At 41.9% G+C, this 23,596-nt stretch overlaps 1 protein-coding gene across 1 annotated transcript in view; it reads right to left on the minus strand.

Annotated features, from left to right (window-relative positions):
- The window catches only part of Lpar1 (lysophosphatidic acid receptor 1), a 119,415-nt gene that overhangs the window by 54,002 nt on the left and 41,817 nt on the right, over positions 1–23,596 (minus strand). The window contains exon 2 of the mRNA XM_051187855.1: positions 15,729–15,888. Within this exon, the coding sequence (XP_051043812.1) occupies positions 15,729–15,773 (45 nt within the window). The 5' untranslated portion in view covers positions 15,774–15,888. The remainder of the gene's footprint in view (positions 1–15,728; positions 15,889–23,596) is intronic.

The following is a 23,596-nucleotide window of genomic DNA, read 5'->3' on the forward strand; positions in this document are numbered from 1 at the left end:
CACTCAGGAAGCAGGAGTGAAGAATGCTGCACTCGGCTGGCTTTCCCCTTTGTATTCTCCCCAAACTCCAGCCTATGGCATGGTGAGCCCCCCCCAAAAAAAGAACTCCAGATCCCCCACAGTTAGAGTAGATCTCCCCACCTTATTAACTGGGTCTAGAAACTTCCTTACAGACATGCTCAGCCATTTGTAAACATTTCTCTGGTACAAAGGGGTTGTGAATAAAGCATTTTTAAGGAGCCTGAATCTAAGACCATTTCTTCATTATAAATCTCGTAGAATCATTTCTGAGAAATCCCTTCTGCCAACTAAGGCTACTTATTCAGAGGTCCTGTGGGTTAAGTGATGGCTGTCTTTGGAAGCCATGATTGCATTGATCAGACAGAACACAGTAAAACAATAATTTCTCAACCAAAAAAAAAAAAAAAAAATGAAGTAGAGCTGGACAGTGGTGATCCACACCTTTAATCCCACCAACCACTTGGGAGGCAGAGGCAGGCAGATCTCTGGAGTTCTGAGCCAGCCTAGTCTACAGAGTGAGTTCCAGGACAACCAGGGATACACAGAAAAGTCCTGTCTAAAATCCGAAACTAAACAAACAAACATAAGAACTGTACAGTTCCTAGGAAATAGAAATGCTAAATAAAATAAGAGATGTCTCATGTCTATCCAGCATTCAGATGAGAGGATCAGAGACAACAAGAACAAAATGGAGGCATGAGTGAAAACAAACACTAGTTATTCCAAAGATCCAAATAGTGGGGTGTAGCTGGAGAGGCTGAGCCCCACACGAGGAAAAACTACTGCTTAAGAACACACAGTCTTTGGTGACTTGTATTTCTGCAAATTACAAAACAAAGTTAAGGTCAGTTCAAGTTTTTCCTATAGCTTAATGAGATTTTGGAGTCTTAAAGGTAAAAAAGGTTCTAGAAGCATAAAGGAAAAATAAAGAAAAAGCAAGTGCCAAACGGTGGAGAGATCAGAATAACCCCAGTGTTTTTGATGTGAGAACCTTTAGGACACAGGTTCTCAACCTGTGGGTCGTGACCCCTGCAGAGATCAAATGACCCTTTCATAGATAGGGGTTGTCTATCAGATATCCTGCATATTACATTAAAATTTCCTGTATATCAGATTTTTATATTACAATTTATAACAGTAACAAAATTACAAGTAACAACACAAATACTTTTATGGTTGGGGGTCTCTACAACATGAAGAACTGTATTAAAGAGTCATAGTATTAGAAAGATTGAGAACCACTGCTTTAGGACAAAATCCAAGGTATGCAAAACCTTGCTGAGTAGAGAAAACCTTTAGGACTGTTGAATTCCAGTGTAGATGGCCTCACAGGAAACGCCCCCGAAGGCTCATGGGTTTGGACACTTGGTCTTCAGTGGGAGTTAAAGGCCTAGTAAGCTGCCAGCCTGCTCTCTCTGCTGCTCTATGTGACTGGTCACCTCATGATCCTGACAACATGCCTTTTCAGTAATGATGAACTATGACCTCTGAACTGTGAACCCTTCCTTCCTTAAGCTGCTTCTACCAGGGTGGTAAGAAAAGTAACTAAATAAACACAAACTCTTGTGTGTGCACACATGTTCACGAGTGCAGACACACACACACACACACACACACACACACACACAGAGTCAAAATTTCTGGTGCATAAAACTCATAAGGCATGCGATTGTTTTCAAATGGTCAAAAACCTAAACATAAAAATAACTCTTGAAATCAATTACATGAGCTATAATTTAATAATACTGGCATAAATCTATCATTGTACTAAAAAGGACTTGAGCTGGGGGAATGGAATGCAAATGCTTGTTTGTTTTCTCTTATTGTTCAGGTAAGAATCATATAAGGGAGAGAAGAGGAAGAGGAGGAAGAAATTGAAACATATTAAACATACTATTTAAATTATTGTGACAATATGCAAAAAGTATCCAAATGTGCAAAGGCAACCAGTCAATTTGGGTAATTACTGAAGTATGGCCACTTTCCACACTGCTAAGAAAATGTGTGTTTGGTCTCCAGCTAGCTGTACTAAAGTAGAGGGACCAAAATTCCCCCAATGTATCTATGTAAGATCATAAGTGGTTTCCTTCTTACTTTGAGAAAAGAAACCAATATTTACCAATATTTGGAATCATAGGGACAATACAAATATGGGCTCAGACAAAATTCAGGAAATACTTTTCAATGAAAGCTATTGCTCTAAATCATCATAGCTAGAAATCCTTATGGAGTAAGAAGCTGTCAAATGTTACCCTGGGGAGGGAATAAATATGCAGATGCGATAAAATGTCCCACAGTGGCAGAAAGTCTGCATTCATGACCTTCCCTCCCACACTGCATCCTGGAAGTGAAGCTTGGGGTAGGGATGGGACCTCAGTGGCTACTCTGCAAAGCAGATGTTCATCTTGGAAATTTCCTCACCCTATCTGTGATCTTCAAGGTCACAACCACCCGCCAAGCCTGAATTCTATAGGGTGTTGTTATGGAGCTGTCTGAGGTGTCTTTGTCCTTCGCTCACTCTTCTCCACCTTCCCAGGCATTTATGGAATGTCAGTCGTGGATGCAGCTTAACACTATGCCTTCAAAGGGCGCGAAAATGGTACACCTGTGTGCCTGCTGAAGCCACTTCCTGCCCATTTGACATGCCTTCTAATCTCCCACAGGGCAATTACACACTCATTAGTCAAGAGGAAAAACAAACACCTGGCATAAAGTGAACAAAATACTAATTAGACCTGTGTGATTTAGTAGGGAATCTGATAAGAATGCAAATATGTACTCCCTTGACATGCTTTCAGGCCATCTTAATCTGTGCTGGGTAAAGAACAAGCAATATCATACAGATGAAGTCAACTTGCTTTCCACTTCTGTGCATGTATATGTATGTGCATACAGACTTGTGTGTGCCAAAGCACGTACACATGTGTGTGCATGCATGTGGAAGCCAGAGGTCAACCTTGGGTATTGTTTTTCATCCACCTTGGCTATTGAGACTCTCAGTGGCCTGGGAGTGGCTAAATAGACCAGGCTGACTGGCCCATGTGCTCTGAGGAGTCGCCTGTCTCCATCTCCTTGGATCACATGGTCCCATTTCTATTAATGCAATAGAATGTGGGAGGATATGTGCGTCTTGGGGCAGGTCTCTTCCTGCTCCTAATACACACCAGCTAACGTGTTCAGTAAGTGGTTCTGAGTCCTAGTTCTCTTATTCTGAAATGGAGGCATGAAAGATCTCTATGACTTTTTTCATTTCTAGTTATGAAATCTAAAACAAGCACCCCATCTACACACTTCTCCCTATTAGAAAAAGAAGCAGCGTGTAATTTATTCAAATGTTGTTACATTTACCACTAGGAAAATAATGATCATCTTTCTTAGAGCCTCAAATATAAAAATAGCATGATTTTCATTAGAATTAGAGATCACAAAACAATAGCGACACAAACTACAAGACGGCTTAACTCCAGGTCCTTAGAATGCTGAAGAACATACAAAATTCACCTCAAATAGTGTGGTTTCTCTTATAAAGCAAGGTGCAGGATAATGTGATGTTTACATGTGTGTAAAGAACCCATGGATAGCAGCAAACTGAGTCTTGTGGTGCCTTCTCATGAAGGCTCTTCTCTTCCAGATGAAGAAAGGGGAGCTTCAACACACTGGCAGATTTCCAGAGAATTCTGAGTTGTCCCTAAGAAGAGGAATGATAAAAGCCACTAAAAATACCAAAGACATGCAGGATTAAATATAGCAAGTCTTTTAGATGCTTCTCTGAGCCAATTAAGAACTGCAAATCAAAGTTAATGGGCTACACCCACAGCAGATCATCATGGTCAATGAAGACAAGGTTTTAAATGCTACCAAGAAGCAAGAATGGCTTTGTCTGAGACAGTGAGTTTGAACTAAAACCCACTAATAGTGCTAGAAGTCTTAACAATCTCCATATTAGTAAAATAATGGATCAGAAGAAAATATAAGTTCACACACAGTTCAGGTGACAAGGAGGGTGGCTTCACACTGGGAAAAACAATTGGAGGAATAAGGACTTGCCTAACTAGGAATGATGGCATGGACCTGTAATCCAGGCTGAGGTAGAATACACAAGTTCAAGGTTAGCACAGACATGCATGATAAGCCACTGGAACTGGCCAGGAAGACTGATACACACATATGGCAGTTTGATAGGGTGGTGTGGGATCACCCATTAACTATTCATTCATTTAAAAACATTGCTATGTCATAACACAGAAACTCACTTCGGGGTGTATAAACCACTATCATACACAGATCCCCATTTGGGGGCAATATGATCATATTATTTTTACTTATATATTATTGAGTTATATTTATTGTATATATTTTATATGTTACTATATATAATATATATAGTATTCTCTGAAAATTTGGAAGAAAATTTAAAAATTTATTTATAGCCTGTGAGCAGTGAGAAGACTTTTCCAAATGAAACCAAAACATTGACCAAATTTTATCAAAAAATGTAAGAATTCAGTACTGTTTTTTAAAAAAATAATAAACGGGGGAACGCTTGAATGAAGTTTGGCAATTTGTACATATAAGATTCTCTTGACAGTGAGGAATAAAGATTTCTTACCAATCAAAAAGAGAAAAACAAAATGATGAAACAGAAAAAGACATGGACAAAGACACAGACAGAAAATTCCCAGAAGACCATAACAGCCAATAGCCAAGTGGAAATTCTCCTCACAAGGAGCCAGATAAGGTTGAGCAGCACTTAGAGAAAAGTCCAGTTGTCTCTGTCACAGAAAAATTAGCAGGTCTGAAAGTGTCACAACCAGAGAGGACAGTCATATGATGCTAGAGAAGGGAAACTCAGTGAAACATCTTTGAAAACTGGTTTCAAAAAAATGACTCAAATTCACATATTCAGGTGGGTAATCACAAATGTGCATAAGGAGAGTCAATATTGTATACTTTAAAATAAAGAAGCAACATAAATACTGAAGCATCAGAGAAGGAATAAATTGCTCTAAAGCCAAGAAGTTATATGAAAAAAAATTAAATAAAGTCAGTTCACATACACTAACCATGAAAGCCACTCATACAGGTAAACATGTGGCACATCACTCTTCCATTAAAAAGTATAGAAATTGATTAGAATTACTCATATTTCCCTCACAGAAATATATGCCCCCAAATACATGCAGATAGAAAAATAAACATCAATTTCTCATCTGGATGAAGAAATTAACAGCACTGGGAAAGGAGTACAAAGGACTTCAATGACTGATAAATATTCATTTCCTTTATTAATTAAAACACGAAAGAGTGAGAAAATGAATCAAAGTGTTAACATTTTACAAAGCACAGTAACAGATACATCCCTGCACATTTCACCATTGTTTAACATAGTTCATCTAAAAAAAATAATTAAAGTTGGGTCATTAAAAGGAACAGGTGGGGGTGGGGACATCATGGGTAAGGTTGTAAAGAGCTTGCCATAGAAGCATGAGGGTCTAAGTTCAAATTCCAGCAACCCTGTAAAAACACCATGCAGAATGCTCCTGCAATCCCAGCACTGGGGAAGCAGACAGAAGGGGCTTGATAGTCTAATACTCTAGCTAAATGGGGTGGGGGCTCCAAGTTCAGTAATTTTTGAGATGTGGTCTCAAAAAATAAGGTGGATGGCAATTGAGGACACCTAGCATCAACCTCTGACCTCCACCATTACATGCATGCATTGGACGGACCCAGATCCTCTGAACGTGGGTCTCAGTTAGAAGGCCTGGGCAGTCTATGGGACCTCTGACAGTGGAACCAGGATGTATCCCTGGTACACAAAAGGTCTCTTGGAGCACATTCCCCATGGAGGGATACTCCCTTAACCTAGAGGCAGAAGGGAGGTCCTAGTCCCTACTCCAAATGACTTGACAGATTTTGATGATTCCCTCCTGGAAAGCCTCACCCTCCCTAGAGAGTGGGTGGGGAATGGGATGGGAGGGGGAGTAGGGGGCATGGGAGGATGGGAAGGAGAGGGAACTGGGATCAATAGGTAAAAAAAATAAGAAAATAATAATAATAATAAAAATCCAACTTGTTCTGTTTCAGTTAAAGCATAAGCAACAAATGCTTATTTTTTCTAGTTTTTCCCATCATCTACTACTCTCTCTCTCTCACCATTTCCTTAGTGTAAAAACTGCTCTGGGAAACTGCTTTTGCTATGAGTGCACTAAGAATTATAATAAAATATTCAATAAAAGGCAACCTTTCCTATTTTACATATCAAGAGAAAATCCTAATAAGTGAAAAGAACAAAAACTACTTATAAGAATTCTGGGGCTGGGGAGCTGGCTCAGCAGACAGTGGGGCCTGCAGCTAAGCCTGACTACCTGAGTTCAATCCCTAGGTCCCACCAAGTGGATGGAGATGACAGACTCTATCAAATTGTCTTCTGACCTCCACATACGTGCCATGGCATGGGCATATATGAGTCATGAGTTCATACACACACACACACACACACACACACACACACAAACACACATACACACATACACACAACAGAGCACTAAACAAATAAAATGACATACTTTTTAGTTGTTTTTGAGATAATGTCTCATTGTAGTACTGGCTGACCTGAAACTCTGTATGGAGACACACTGAATTGGCCTTGAACTCACAGAAATCTGCCTGCTGCTGTCTCTTGAGTGCTGGAATTAAAGACATACTTCACCACGGAAGCCAAAATGTAAATTTTTTTAAAAGAATGAAAAATCCAAACTAAGCCAGGTATTGTAGCTTGTATCTGTTATCCCAGCACACAAGAGGATCGGGTAAAGCTGGGCAGTGGTGGTTCATGCCTTTAATCCCAGCACTTGAGAGGCAGAGGCAGGCAAATCTCTGTGAGTTCAGAGCCAGCCTGGTCTACAAAGCGAATTCCAGGACAGCCAGAGCTGTTTCATAGAGAAACCCTGTTTCAAAAAATAAAGAGGAGTAGGTAAGTAAATTACCAGAAGTTCAAGTCTATGTTGGGCTGTGGTGTGAAATTCTGTCTTACAAAATAGTTGTTTTTAAGTTCTAACTAAATGTATGCTGTCCGATGTATCTGCTGACCGTGATTCTCACATCAGTGGTACACCCTCTAGTTGCCTGCTTTACCTTCTCCTCCCCTGCTGGGGGTCTGGGTGAATTCCCACATGCAGGCCTGGTGGTGCCCTAGGGATCCAAGCTATTGTGAAAGTGTGATGTAGCAGGGACATGTCTCACAGAGGTAGAATCATCTGACCATGTCATCTCTACACAACCCAGTGTATCCCTGAACTGTGACCTTGCCACTAAGCCATGAAGTTGCAATTCTCCTGAGTCCATCCCTCTAATATTTGACAGGTAGGTGGCTTTATTGCCTTACCAACATAGTTAAGGTAGTGAGTGCTAAGCAAAGTTCTAGAGCAAAGTGCTCACTCAAGTTGGGGCTCATGCATGAATCCAATGAACAATCTCCAATTGGGGCTGCACCTCGACTCCAAAATCTTTTTGCCATCTGGTGGAGGCTCTTCTGATGTTGGTGTGTGGAGATCGGCCTCCAAACATTCTGACTGTGAAGTCATGCAGGTCTTGTTCATCCACAACCATGCACTCCAAAGTTCTGCTACAGGCTGCCAGACCACATAGCTCTGCTACAGGCTGCTGGACCCCAAAGCTCCACTACAAGCTACTGGACCCCATAGGTCTGCTACAGGCTGCCAGACCACTTAACTCTCTACAGGCTTAATGTACCCTCGAATGATGCTCCATGGCCAACCTAGGTTTCAGAAATGAATCTGCACCACAGCCCCAGTCCACACTAAGGAGCACATAAAAGAAACACACCTTTCCCTTTTTGGCAGACTTCAGCCTGCCTACAACTGTGATTTTTACCTCAGGGCAGTATTTAAGTGACACTCTGCCACTAGAGTATGGCAGGGTCATCACCCAGCAAATTCAGGATGATTTCTTTAATGACAGTCTTGTTATAGCAAGGTTCAGAGCTCAAAAGACAGCAACCCCTGGGCCCTATAATTATGGTAAAAATAGGACATCCTGACACTTTGACATACATGCTGATTCTGCAACAAAAGTTTGAGTATCAGGAGAACCTAGGAGTGTGAAACTGACACACACCAGAGTGGGTGTGTAAGAGAAAGCCACATGCCCTTTAAGGACAAAGAAGCAGCTTCACTAACCATCGCAGCCTGAACCAATTAAAAGGACACATTAGAAAGATAAATAATCAAACTCCATAGGTATCTTTTGTGGTTTTCCCTAGGCTCGCCACCACCACCCATGTGATTTTATCTTAGGAAAGAAAAATTGAAAATGAACTCTCAGATTCCAAAATAAGATACCCTCTCAAGGTTGCTGAGTTTATAAACACAGAAGGAGCATAAATGAATTTAAAGAGCAATATAAGAAGAAATTTAACTTCTAATCGAAACATGGATCAAGATGGAATAAGTCAGAAAGCTCAGTGTTTATCTCCACATGCATTTATTCCTGGCATTACATAGGAGTTTTCCATAGAGTGTTTATCTAACTTACTTTCCTCTGATGGGTCTTCTGGCATGAGACAAATGCAGATCACATACACAAGCCACACGCAGTAACCACTTTCTCCCTGTAAAGAATTCTCACCACCACCATGGAGGAAAGGGCGAGAGCTAACATCTGCCTGATATCTATTCAAGACTCCACAAAGCACTCCAGCAGATGTCTCCCCATTATACTTTCAAGCATGGCGCATATTGTTTTAATTCTACAAAATAAAAACTGAAGCTGAAAGAAAACCCTGTATCCAAAGGCCTCTTAGCCATGGTATACAATAGCTTAGCCTTGCAATATCTATGTGGCTCTAAGCCTAGGAACTCTCTTACTCAGGTCCATGTATATAAAGCCAGATCACACTTTGCCTTCATTGTGTGGCCCAGGGAACATCACACTGCAATTAATGGTTCATATAAAATAGTATTTCATACAACTGTTAATTATTCATGCTTTCACCTAATAAAAATCATGCATGACTCCTTGGCAATCAAGTGTTAAATGTAACTATTGCCTTAACTTCCTCACCTGGTGCACTGTAGTGTGCATCTCACTTTGGTAGTCTTTGTTGGTCAAACAGTCTAGATATAATTTCCATCTTCTTCAGCGAGTGAAGAGGAAAAACAAAACGTCTCTTTAAGCTCTGTGGGTTCGTGGGATAAGTTAATAAAGGGAGAATGAATGGTCTACCTGCTGGCCTTCTGAGACAACATAATTGAGCACAATGTGATGTCTGCAGTTGCAGTTGCTGTCCGTTCTTAAGTGTGATAATGGAATTGTGGTTATATAAACAATTTATTTCTGGCAGATGAAGAGTGAGATATGCAGACTGATAAGAGATGGAGCAAAGCTGGAGTGTGTCATCTTCACACAAGTGAAGCAAGTGGGCCAATTTTTGGTAATTGTGGACTCTAGTTTGCTGTGGAAGGAGCATATGCTCACAGAGAAAGAGAGGTGGGAGAGAGAAGAAGGGAGGGAAGGAGGGAGGAAGGGAGGCAGGGAGGGAGGAAGGAAGGGAGGGAGGAGAGCGATTTCCTGGACACAGAGTATCATGTTCAATGTTGCAATGCAGAACTCAGTTGCTTTCAACCAACTCTTAAGTAAAAACTTCTAAGACATAGACTTTGAAAATGCAAAGGCTTTTAAAACATCAGATGAGAGCTGGAGGGGCAATCTGCTAAGACTGAAAATCAACATAAACATACACCTTTAATGAAAATAAACAAAATCACTTCAAGGGATCAAAATCTCTCCATGCCACTAGCATGAAGCATCTCACACTTGAAGGCGACAGTGTCCACAACACTAAAGGCAAAGGTCTCTTCCTTACTGGAATGCCAGAAATGGCAGCAAATCGCCTTCTAAGTTCTCATACACCCATTTGGGGGCTCTATCACCAAGACATATCACCAAATGAAACAATATGGTATTGAGTTACTGACCCTTTCATCAACATTGAAAATAAAACTTAAATCCAAATTTTACCATTCAATTCCCTGGAACCTCATCAACCACAAAGAAATAAATATTTAGCTGAGTTCTAGAAACAGAAAACAGCAACCCCCCATCCCCACAAGACAGGAACATTTTACCAAACCCAGTGGCTCCTATCTACAAATATATCCCTGGGTTCCCTTGGATGCCGAGTCTTTTGTATCAACTCTGGACTAAGCTATCTATAAATCAGTTGAGATGACTTCCTGTGGCTATCAGTCCCAACCATCCTGGCACTCACCTTAGTGATGTCAGGAATTCGTCCTGACCCAGCACAAGGAAACAAGCCTGCATCTTGGAGACCAGGCAGTAGCAAAGCAGAAAACACAAACTTGTCTCACTTCAAAGCCTGGCTGACTAAACAGAGATCCCAGCAGGAGTGACAATGAGGGCTTTCTTCCCTATTGTTATTTGAAACAATCGCAGGCTATTTGTTCATATTAATTAGTTTATGTCTGGTGTTAGGCAGCCTTTACTTGAAAAATGTTCTTTGTTACCAGATGAATAGAAAAACAAACAAAAAAACCACAGCCTTTTCTTTTTTCTTCCAATTGTTGCCTTTGCCTTGGAAAGGGATTTTCAGGCTTTTCCCACTTGAATGTGCACTTACCTTCACACTGGACATGCCGTTCACTTTTCAGAAGAATGTAAATTCCCTGGCTGGGTAATGTCAGAGGAAGGTGACTGACTGCACTGTGAGAGCTGCTCCTAGTGTGCTACCCAAAGAGACACTGCCTTCTTATAATTCTCTGCTCCAGGAGACAATAGCTAACAGGAGAGAAGATATCGGCACAGGCTGAGGCATACAGGCAAGCATGCCTTCAAGGAAATCCTGACTGTACAAAGCGCTGAGGAAGGCCCATCATGACCTAGAGCCAGGGGACCCAAAGGTCTGTATCTCTCCTGAAAAATAAACCAACTTGATCTGTGATCTAATCATCCCAGCTTGCAGCTGACTCCTCCCAAATGACTCAGTTCCCAAATATCAAAGACTATTATTATGTGCAGCATGGGACAAGAATGAGACTTTACTGCTGTGATTGGCATTGCTATAGAATTTCCCCCAGAATACTGTTAAATCAGAGTTCAGACATAGGTCTAAGACTCCAAAGCCTGGGTAACAGCCATTAAACTACGTGTGTGTGTGTGTGTGTGTGTGTGTGTGTGTGTGTGTGTGTGTGTGTGTTTATACACACACATGAGTACAGGTGCCCTCAGAGGCCAAAAGAAAGCATTGGGTCCTCTTAAACTTGGATCACAGACTTGTGAGCCTCCTGGTATGGGTGTGTGAATCAAACTCAGGTCCTCTGCAAGATCAATACATACACTTAACCACTGAGCTATCTACCTAGCCCCTCAAGGAATTCTTCAAAATCCAACAATGAGCCTTATGGTCTGGTAGAGGAGCTTCTGAGGACAGCCCCACCACCCCACTGCACTGTGCTCACTCTGAACCAGCACGGTGCTGCTCTCCTCTCACCAGGGCCCACCTAGCATTTGCACATGCTCTTTCTCCTCCTGTCAAGAGAGCTCATAGTCATACACAGGCTCTTTGTCCGGTGGTTTTCCTGGGAAAAGCCCAAGTGCTGATTCCCAGAGCAGCCATAGGTCCTGGGTCACAGTAACTGTGACACAGCATTTTAACTTGCCTTTTCCTTATCTGTACCTCTCCCACTGTGTTTCTAAACTCTACCAAGGCAACAACCTGATTTATCTTATTTATTCTTACATGTAGAGACCTGACCTGTTACTGAGAAGTAACAATAATACATGGCAACATGCATGGACAACATGCACCAGCCATTGTTCTAAGCTTGATACATAATTGCACATGACATTTTTCAAACAATGCCAGAAGGCTGGCTTCTTTACTGCTCTGCTTATTTGGTAAGCGGGACATGCAGGCAATGGGAGGGTGAACACGTTCCCTCAGGCTCAGCAGGGAGTGTCAGAGCCAGGATCAGAACTCAAGCAGTGTAACTATGGGGCCCATGTGCATGCTTCCGAAAAGCGGGGTTTCGTGACATTTTTATTTATTTATTTTTCAGTAATGATCCTCAAGGAGAAATGTTTAATTAAATTTAAATTCTCCCTAATGAAAGAAGTCAAACGCTACAAACTACACTTCTTTAGAGTAGGGTTAAGCTTTGGAGGGATTTATCATCTCCCCAGATCCAATTTGGGCCCTCTGGGGGGCAACAGAATTCTATTGAAAATGTATGTGCTGGCTTTTTCCCTCTGCTGTTCTGTTTATGAGCCATATGTTTGTCCTTAAGAAACACATGGTCTTGTTTTATAGTTTTAATGGTCTCTTCCTGTGAGGATTATTCTATGTCTTGCTTTCTTTTCCCTTTATAAGGTGTCTTATGATAACATGGCCATGTTGAAAAACGCATGTATTAACTGCTCCGTGCCATTTAAAACATAGCCAATACCTGACTTTATTAATAACTGTGAATGAATATCACAAAGTTTTAAACTTCTTGGTGTGACTATCTTTTTACATTCTTCCTTGGCCTCCTGTGTTTAGACACCAGTATGCCTGCAAAGGTACGTGATTTTAATAAATACTGCCTTTAATTAGTACTGAGGATTAATACAAAACCCCTTAAGAAGCTGTACCAATTTAACACCACAGAGAGTTTTCCAGAGTATCTACCTTCCTTTTCAAGAGTATTGTTTCCCTGGGCATTTATATTAAATAGGACTCCTTTCTATTTTGGATAGTGCTTAACATTTTGATGAAATGAATCATTTAAAAGTATATATATTACTCACCAACCCACCGTAGTTTATGTAACAGGGAAGATGGTGGGTAAGTCAATATTATTGGAAATGCTGACAAATGACAAGGATGGATGCTAAAGTGCCTGGTCAGGGAAGCCTGTGCTAAGGCCTAACTCACTTCACCAAAAAAGGCCAAGCATAATCACTCTCAGGAATAGCTGCCTTTGGCTTTGCAATGGTAACCTAAAGCAACACAAACTAAATCTCTTGACCCATCCTCTAAGTCCCTATGGTACCAAAAATCTACAGGGGTTAAAAGCAGCCAGACACCCAAGTAGTCAAATGTTGAGACTATAATGGACCAGCTAACAAAAGAAAAATAACATGATAGAGATGACACTAAGCATCAAACATCTCTGAAAACACTCCTGGAAGATTTAAAGAATAGCAAGGACTTTATTCATGGAAAAAAAAAAAAAAAAAACCAAACCCAAGTTAATCTATAGCAGCAGTCCTCAACCTGCCTAATGCAGAATGCTTGTTTATAATGTGAAGAGTGTCTTTGCCAAGGAGCCTTTTGATTGCTTTCAATAAGGAGCTAAATGGCCAATAACAAGGCAGGAAGAGGTTAGGCAGGACTTCTGGGGACAAAGAGGACTCTGGGAAGAAGAAAGGTAGAGATGCCAATGAGACACAGAGGGAGTCAGACATACAGAATGAAAGAAAGGCAAAAAGCCACATGCTGAAACATAGATTAATACAAGTAGGTTAATTTAAGTTATACGCGCTAGTGGGACAAGATTAAGCTAAGGCAGAGCTTTCATAACTAATAATAAGTAGTATTGTTATTTGGGGATTGGCAATGCCAAGATAGTCCTATAAGAAAGACTAGTTACACCTTCCTAATGTGACTCTTTAGTACAGTTCCTCATGTCGTGGTGACCCTAACCACAAAATTATTTTTGTTGCTACTTCATGGCTGTAACTTGGCTTCTGTTATAAAACATAATGCAAATATCTGTGCTTTCCAATGATCTTAGATGATCCTTGTGAAAAATTCATTCAACTCCCCCAAGGGGTCTTGACCTATAGGTGAGAAGTGCTGCTCTACAGGAAATGAAGAATGACCCTTTCTTCTTTCTTCACTCCTTAGAAAACAAAACAACAACAAAACCAGGTGTTCTTATTTTAAATATGCACAAAATATAATAGCCTTCAAAATGAGACAGAAAAAAGAAGGATAAAACAATGTCCTATGCCATCAAGATTGAAATTTCAATCAATGTGGCTGGTCCTCAGGGAACCCTTATATTATACTCTGTGTGTGTGTGTGTGTGTGTGTGTGTGTGTGTGTGTGTGTGTGTGTGTGTAAGTAAGTAAGTAAGTAAAAGCAAAACTCTGAGGGAGGAGACAGTAGTCTAAAGTGAGGGGGAGGGGCAACAGGACTGGGTGCTGGGCGAAGCAAGACCAAAGACTGCAGAAGCCACAGTTAAAAAGTATGTCCATGTGGTTGTTTGAGTGAGAATGTCCCCCATAGATTCATGGATTTGAACACCTGGACGCAATCTGTAGCAGTGTTTGGGAAATTCAAGGAGGTGTGGCTCTGCAGGAGGAAGTATGTCCCTGGAAGTGGGCTGAAAGAGTCAAAAACCCCAGGCCACTTCCAGATCACTCTCTGCTTCTGCTTGTGTTTCAAGCTGTGAGCTCTGGGCTTCCTGCTACCTCAGCCATGCCTGCTGCTTTCCCATTACAAGGATGGAATCTTAAAATCTCTGCAACCAGTAGCCCAAATAAACACACTATTCTCTAAGTTGTTCATGGTGTTTGGAACAGCAACAAACTAACAAATGCAGTCCACATACACGACATGGAAACAGAAGGGGGTACCTGAATGGGTGCAATGGGGGAAGACCAGTAAGAGGAACAGAGGCAGACCAGGAGAGACATCAGAGAAAACGAGCAAAGTACAATGATACACATTATGAAAGAACCATAATGAAACCCAGTATTTTGTGCACCAACTATAAGCATTTAAAATGCCTCTTGCTCAAAGGTACCTATTTTTCCTTAAACCTTTGCCTAAAAATGACCATCATAAATGAGAAGCCACAAAGGGAGGGCAAATGAGAAACTATACTGCTTATGAGTGCTTTGCAGACAAGCTACTGTTTTATCCACTGAAATACTGTGTGAGGAATAATAACACGAGTGGAGTTTGAAGCTAGGGCAGGGCAGGGCAGGAAAGAAATCAGTCCAAGGCACAAGAAGATGACCCCATGCCTTGTGAGTCCAAGTCTGTTTCCCTACCATTGTACCACACTGCCTCCTGAGGCTAAAGGGCAGCAGGTTATATCATAATCTAAACAAAGAAGATGCCCTTGCAGAATTTCCATTCCTCATGTACAACCAAAGCGCTTTGCAGGACTACTGCTCAGAAGTTTCTAGAACTCCATTTTGTTTTCAAATTTTGCCAGAATGAGCCAAGGCAGAAAAATAATTATAGGAAAAGAACAATGTAGAAGCCTTTGAGGGCTTGTTAGAAGACTAGATCAAATGGAAAGATGTTATTTCTGTTAACATCCTCCCTGGGGTGGGGGGTGGGGGAGCAGAAATAAGAGCAGAAGAAGTTACTTCTGACTTGTCTTGCTTTGGAGTTTGATGGCAATAGTGACAGTTGGGCATCCTCATCCTGAGTGTGGTAAACTCCTGTGAACAGAAACCAGCTCATTCTTCCAGCTGCTTCCTGAATTACACAGCATCTCTCTCTCCAAATTATACAGCATCTCTCCCATCTAAGTACCCACCAAGTGACGATGAGAGGTACCTATGACTCCCCAGAGTAAAGTATACTTCCTTAAAACTCAGTTTAAATTTGCACAGAGCTATGATTACCAAACAACAAATAAATACATTGACTAGGTCAAATCACTTACCTGGGGCTGTGAAATTCCAGGGCTCGAAGTAGAGGCAGCGGCCATGACTGCTGTAGTTTGTGGGGCAATGAGAAGGGCCCCAGCACTGCAGTACCAGGCGCAGGAAACAATGCTTGGGTTGGCCGATCAGATTCTGGTCATGCTAGGAGGTACAGTAAGCCTGCAAAAACGTAAGGAAGCCCAGAATGAGCAAGAGAGGACTTACATGGGCTAGGGAAGAGTCACCGGCTAGATGAGGCAAAAGTCACTCCCAAGAACCAAATATTAGAGGAAGGAACACAGGGACCTGCTGAGGTAGATCTACCATCAAGAGGCATGACTCCCTTGCCATCCGCTCACACTAGATGTTCTGGGGAGACAGCATCAAGCTGGGGACACAGGAAGGTTGCACCAAGAGGGAAAACGACCTTGTTATTAAATAATGCTTTCATAAAATCTGCATTTGAGAACTGAGAGTCTATATATGAGAGTAAAGGGAAGAATCCACCAATCAGTTAGAGACGACTGCAGTTCAGCCTTAGCCCTCCTTATCCTTTTGTGGAGACAAAAACAAAAACAACCCTGAGGTTTGGAAAAGGGAGTCTAGAGAACCATACATTTTTGTTAAGATATAAGAAAGGGATGAGATAGTCAGGAAGTCTAGATTTTCTAAACTAGCTGCAAAATTGTATCTGAAACAGACTATCAAAACTTTTTTTGTTTTTCTTAATATTTTTTTCTTATTTTACATACCAATCCCAGTCCTTTTCCCTCCCATCCTCCCATATCCCCCAAACCCCCCCCATCCCATCCCCCATCCACTCCTCAGGGAGGGTGAGGCCTTCCATGATGGATGGATCATTAAAATCTGTCCTTTGGAGTAGGGACTAGGCCCTCCCCTAGGCTAAGGGAGTATCTATCCCTCCATGGGTAATGGGCTCCTGAAGCCCATGCATGCACAAGGGATACATCCTGGTTCCACTGTCAGAGGTCCCATAGACTGCCCAGGCCTTCTAACTGAGACCCATGTTCAGGGGGTATGTGTCAGTCCTATGCTGGTTTCTCAGCTATCAGTCTGGGGGGGTCTATGAGCTCCCCCTCACTCAGGTCAGGGGTTTTCCAGCCTGGTCTTGACCCCTTTGCTCTCTACAACTGGATTCCAGGAGCTAGACTCAGCGTTTAGTTGTGGGTGTAGTGTGTGTGTGTGTTGTGTTTAGTCTGTGTGCATCTATCAGCTACCGAATGAAAGCTCTAGAATGGCATGTCAGGTAGTCATCAATCAGGGAAGGGCATTTAAATTAGCCTCTCCACTATTGCTCAGATTGTTAGTTGGGGCCACTTTTGTATATCTGTGGACATTTCCCTATGCCAGATTTAGACCTATAATGGTTCCCTGTATTATGGTATCTCTTCTCTATTCTTTCCCCAACTCAATCTTCCTGCTCCCTCTCTCTTGTTCTCTGCTTCCCTCCTCTTCTCCCCTTCTCTTTCTCCCATGTTTTCACCACATAATCCTCTGAAGTGTTTTGTTTGGTTTTGGTTTTGCTTTTGAAATATGATAAACCATAGGCCAGCAGTAGACAAAAACAGAAATTCAGAAGTCAAAGATCATTTGCCCAAATCCAAGTCTGAATGGTGGGAGTTCCACCCAAAAGCTTCAGCAGTGATGTCTCAAGTTAAAGGGAAGGAAAGAGATGCAGAGCTGGGGAGTCATAGGATTCTTGGTGGTGAACAAGGGAGGACCCAGTATGAGGAGGCAAAGAGTCAAGAAAGATTCGCCACCTCAGAAGTTTGGGGTCAATGTGAGGAGTATAGTCTTTTAAGATGATAGGACGGAATGGAAGTTGCTTTTACTAAACGATGTGATTCATCTTAATTCCTTGGGCTCTTAACGGGTTTTTTGTATTGTAGGAATTATATACACATATAAAACTGTGACACTTCTATGATTTTTATTGATACTTCCAATAATGTATTATACTTTTGCAAAGCCAATTACATGTGTCTATCTGTCATATATAGCTCAAGTTGCTTAGTATATGTGGGTGTGTATGTAATAAAGGTAAAAGATATAAGACATGATAGCTAAAAAAATGAGACTATTCAATATTAGAATGTAAATTGTCAATGTTTTAATATCAAACATTCTTCAACTCACAACATATTTCTTTAGCCAACATTTGTCTTAAATATATAAAAGTATCCTTTTTCTTGCATTCAATAAAAACAATCTTTAAAAAAAAAGAGAAAGGGATGAGATTCCATTTTTACATTTCTTCAAAGAGCATCGTGTATATTTTAAAGATGTAAGGCCAAGTACCACACCATCACATGAGTAAGTGACAGGATGGATCAGGAACTCAGAGAGGTGGGGGCTCCTTAAATCAGACTGCCTGACTACAGGTAAGGGAGAGGGGACTCCTAAAATCCTTTGACGTTCTCAAGGAGAGGGTGCTAAACAACCACACAGTAAAACCAATGCTTTTCTCATTTGTATGTTCACTAAGAAAACTTGAAAAATGCTGAAATCCCAGCAGTAAGCTAGGACCTTGATTCTGTCAAAGACTGGCCAGGGCTGGTGCCCCACCCCTTTAATTCCAGTACTCAAGAGGCAGAGGCAAGCAGATATTTGTGAGCTAAAGGCCATCCAAGCCTACAAAGTGAGTTCCAGGCCAGCAAGAGTTACACACTAAGGCCCTGTCTCAAGAATATGGGGGTGGGGGAGGGGTAATTTGCCATGATCACATGAGCATTGCAATCAAATCCATAAAGGTAAAAGTTATGAACATCCCCTTCTTCTACGAAGACATCATTTCCAGTAGCTTCCATCTCACCTAACAATCTCTCAATATAGATTTATCGAGGAAGGCATGTGGTAGTTCAGATCTCTAATCTTAGCACTCAGGAGGCAGAAGTAGGAGGGTCTGTGTGAGTTCTGTGCTAGCCTGAGCTAGACAGTAAGGCCCCAGTGTTGAAAAGATGGAGGAAGGAGGAGAAAGTGAGACAAGAGATAGGGGAGGAGCAGAGCAGAGGAGAAGAAGAGAGCTGGGGAGGGGAAGAGGGGAGAAAAGGAAGAGTGTGGGAGAGGATCCAGGGAGAGGGGAGAGGAAAGAGCAGACGCATCTACTGAGCACCTATAGGAAACCAGGAGCATACGGGACCGAGCCAGTCCCTACTGCAAATATACTTTCTAATTTCACCAGTATCCACAGAAATGCCTAAATACTGTCCAACTCCCTTGGAGAATGACAGTTTCCTTAATAATAAAAGTCACAAACCAAAGGTCAAATGATCTGAGCCTTGTGCAGAGGAACCATGGAGCTGGACACTTAATCCCAGTCCTTTGATCCCACAGTGTGCTGAGCTACTGGCTCCAGACTGCTGAGCCTCTGTAGAAAGGCCCTGGTCACACAGCAGCTCCTATGGCCTGAAAGTTTTCATTTTTATTCTTGCATCAGTATCGTGCCATCATATCATAGTTTGAATCACATCAGGTTTTACTTGTTTTAAAGGAAGGGTAATGTGGGCCAGGCAGTGGTGGTGCACACCTTTAATCCCAGCACTTGGGAGGCAGAGGCAGACAGATCTCTGAGTTCAAGGCCAGCCTGGTCTACAAGAAGTAGTTCCAGGACAGCTTCCAAAGCCACAGAGAAACCCTGTCTTGAAAAACAAAAAAGGTAATCACTTTATGAACAAATGCACAGCAAGCAAGTTTCAAAAGCTATCTTGACCCAGCATCAACATGGGATCCCACAGCTACCCTGAGCCAATGCTGATGTCCTCCTTAGCTCTACTTTTAGGAGGAAGGAAAAGACATTGGCAATTTAAACAAAAGGCCCAGGCTTTCTTTACAATAGCATCTAGAGTGCGGATTCTTCCTAGGGAAAATCATAGGAACCCACAGTGCACTGTCTTATACTAACACATGACATTGTTCTCCCCCTATTTTCATTCCCTTATGCATTTATAATTCATAGCATCTTTCCATGTTTACAAATGGAGACAAAAAGGGTGAGCACGATAACAACAACAGAAAGCCAGTAGGTGGGACTCTCCTAAAAGACTCATGCTGCATATTCAAGTCCATTTCATTTTAGCTCAAGATAACTTCAGTTGATCCAGCACAAAGACTATCCAGAGGGAAACTCAAGCACCTAGCCTATAACAATGAAAGGACATAACCACACACACCCCCCCCCCCAGAACCAAGCTGTCACTTAGCAAGAGAGAAGAGAGAGGCCAGGAATTAAGGAAAGCCTTCTGCAAGCCAAGCTAAGTAGCTGTTATTTAACACAGTCTCCGTTGGGTGCTATTAGCTAGTGTCACAAGGAAGACTTCCTGAGACTTCAAAGGGTTACATGACCCAAGCACAGCCACAAAGCCAGAAGAGCTCTAAATCCTAAACCAGGACCTGCCTGGTGCCAGGTCCCAGATTCTTTCTACGGGCCAACCCTCCACTGAAAGAGTACTGAGGAGGACTGAGCAGATAGCTCATTTAGTAAAGTGATGTTGCCTTGCAAGCATGAGGACATGAGTTTGAGCCCCAGTACCTACACAAAACTCTAAGAGTGGTAACACAAGTCTGTAGGTTCAGCACTAGGGATGCACAGACAGGAGGGTCCTTGGGGTTCACAGATTATCCAGTCCAATCAGTGACTGCCAGATCAATGAGAGACTGTCGCAAAGGAGGTAGACATCATTCCTGAGGATGACACAAAGATTATCCTCTGACTCCACATGTACGCATACACACAGAGAGAGAGAATCGGGGGAGGAATCCTATGATGCCAGTTCTGGGGAGGAAGAGACAGAAGGATCCTTAGGTTCACTGTTCAGACAGTCTAGCTAAATGGTTGAGTTTCCTGTGTGAAGAAATGAGGTGTTAAGCCTTTGAGAAAGACATCTGGCCTCCAGAATCCAAAATAGCAAGTTCCCCTCTAGCTACCACATGCATGCATATACATGTGACACACATGAACATATATTCACCTATATACCACACACAAAAAAATACCTTTTAAATTTAAAATAGGATTGTGAATATAAATAGTGAGGAATGACATTAAAACTGCTTCTGATATAAGAAAGCAAAGTAGAAAACTGTACTTAGACTCTCATCCAAAGAATTAACAAATTGAACTGGAATATCAAGGATCATGAGCAATTAAATATCATTTTTGGGGGAAACTAAAATTTTCCAATAAGAAAAATACACAGGCTCATTCCTTGCGATAGATTGCCAGATTGACTGATGATGTCAGAAACATTATGAATCAGACCTAGAAACTACAGAAACTGCTGCTTAGACCTCCAGAAACATGTTCCAGAGAGAAAGGGTATGGATGGTCCTCAATGAGCTAAGGCACAACACCCTCCTTGTGAGGAACTGCAAGTTCCAAGTGCATGTACAGAAAATAAGCAAATGAGAATCCAGCAGGCCTGGAAGTTGTGTTCAGCAGTGGGAGGACACCAGGCCTGGGAGAGCTGGGGTGCTTTTAAAACACAGTAACTCTTTCAAGAGAGCCTCTGCCTCCAGAAGCCAACAAAGCAGTTTACCTCAGGCTGCACTCACTCCTAATGCATTTCGGCTATGAAGACTTGTACCAGAAAACTGTGAGAAAAGGATGCTACTAGCTGGCCACTGCGGGGGGGGGGTGGGTGGGTGGGGGGGAGTGGTGTTAGCCATGCCCAATGGTAATAGCTACGCTAATTAGTTAATGCCACACCAAATACCTAAAAGAATAACTCTGGCTGGAAACAGATTTCCTTGTGACTGCTTGAACTGAAGCTGGCTCCCTCCCCAGGCCTCACAGGAAGATAAACCTCTAATTGGCAAATTAATCTACTACAAGCCTAACCTTTTTCCTTATACTGGATTTCGGTCAAGTAGTGACTCATACAAGTCTCTTGAAAAAGCCCAGGGTAGATCTGCAGCAAAGAGAGGCTGAGGGGAAGAAAAGAAATCTCTCTAAGGATAAGCAACAGAGAAACATTCAAATGCACCAGGCCCCCATAAGATGCACTGTTAGAGTTTCAAGCAAAGGGGTTCCAGAATAGAGCCTGTATTTCCTTGAGCATTAAGCATATTTCTTAAAGAAGAAATGTCTAGTTCATGTTTGTAAGATTGCTGAGGACACTGTGGTGGTATCTTTGAACACAGAGTATGTCACCCTGGTAGAAAAACAAGGTCAGAAGAGTTTGCATTAACCAAAGAGACAAAGAAAGGCAAGTCTGGATTGTGAACAAAAACAAAGGCAGTCAAGGAAATAGAAAACAGAAAATAAACAGTTGAGAAAACAAACCAGATCTTTGAGATGGGAAAACCTACATTTAAAGACTCTAACCCCAACACAGGCTAGGCAAATAAAAGCACTAGCAGAAAGGAAGCTGTAAATGATGTTACATGCATATAATCCCTAGCTAGGGAGGTAGAGACTGGAGGATCAGAAGTTCAAGGTCATTCCCAGCTACACAGCAAGTTTGGTATTAGCCTGGGTCACATGAGCTTCTGTATAATTTTTTTTCTTTTACATGAGAGAAAGAAGTTACCACCATCGATGCTAAAATCGGGAAAATAAAAAATTAAGCCTCAATTTTTAGAAAACTGTTACACAGGTACACACTTGAGATGAAATAGGAGGATAAAAATCCAGACTTTGTACCTGTTTATTGTTCTGCAACAAGCTTGACAGTCTGGCAGAAGCTCAGCAGAAAAATTCTGGACCCAACACCTAGAGTATCAGGAAGATGAGACACAGGCAAGCTAGCTTGTCTTTCTTAGCGTCTGTTCCCATCTGTTCCTCTGCCAGAACAAGACAGCATCTGCCACCAGACTTACCTCCCCTGAAGCACGAGACAGAGGGGCTTGTCCTCCAGAATCTCTGATCAGAAGGAAAATACTTAATGACTGTAAGTTCCAGAAAGAGATGTTGCACTTACCAAAACAAAAACAGGATGCTTAAACAGCAATAATCACAAGTTTAAGAGGATTAGAATGTGAACTTAAGAAAGCTGACCAGAATTTAAAAAAAAAAAAAAAAAAGGTGTGTGTGGGGGGGTAAGAATAGCGCAAAGGAACAGAGAAGTAGAGCAGAAGCCCCAAGAGATAAATCAGAAGAAGAATAAAGGAAAAGGAACGATGCAAGCTAAGGCAGCCTGGGCAACACAAGGAGACCCCGTCTCAAGATAAAAAGTGGAGAGTGGAGAATATCTACTTCCTGAGCACAGGTCAGTGTCAGAGTACTTGACTAGCACACACATGGCCCTAGGCCCAAGAAAGGAAGAAAAGGGGGAGGGAGAAAGGCCTCCAACAGTCCCTAAAATGGAAGGTCATTTTTGTAGACTGAAAAGGCCCATATAGAGCCTGCCCACCTTAGTGGATTTTGATAGGATTGCATTAATCTGCAGGTTTAATAAATCCTGTAAGTGCTAAAAGAGCTGCAGCTTGGTGGTAGAGTACAAGTACATGTTGAGCATGTGTGCTACAGTAGCATTGGAGCCTAGCACTGCAAAAGCTAACATTGCAACAGCCACAACAGCAACTTTACACTTAGTGAAATATCCTAAAAGACCTCAGAAAGAGACAGGGGAACTCACAAACAAATGGGTAGGAACCCAAGAGCCTTCACACTATTGAACAAGATCCTTAGATGCAGAGAGACAATGGTACCATGATAATGGCAGTTATTAACAGATGGGTCCTTCTGGAAGGTGTGATTCTAGAGACTGGGAGGAAATGGGAAGTGAGGACTAGGACAGTAAGTACTAACACAGAGCTACCCAAACGAAATTGACTGTGAAGAGCAATCCCTAGGTGACACACATAAGGGCTGAGATGGTATCCTTGGTAGACCAGCTGTCTATCTGGATAAACTGAGAGTAGATTTATA

The sequence above is a fragment of the Phodopus roborovskii genome, unplaced genomic scaffold (genome assembly GCF_943737965.1).
Source record: "Phodopus roborovskii unplaced genomic scaffold, PHOROB, whole genome shotgun sequence".
NCBI classification, from domain to species: Eukaryota; Metazoa; Chordata; class Mammalia; order Rodentia; family Cricetidae; genus Phodopus; species Phodopus roborovskii.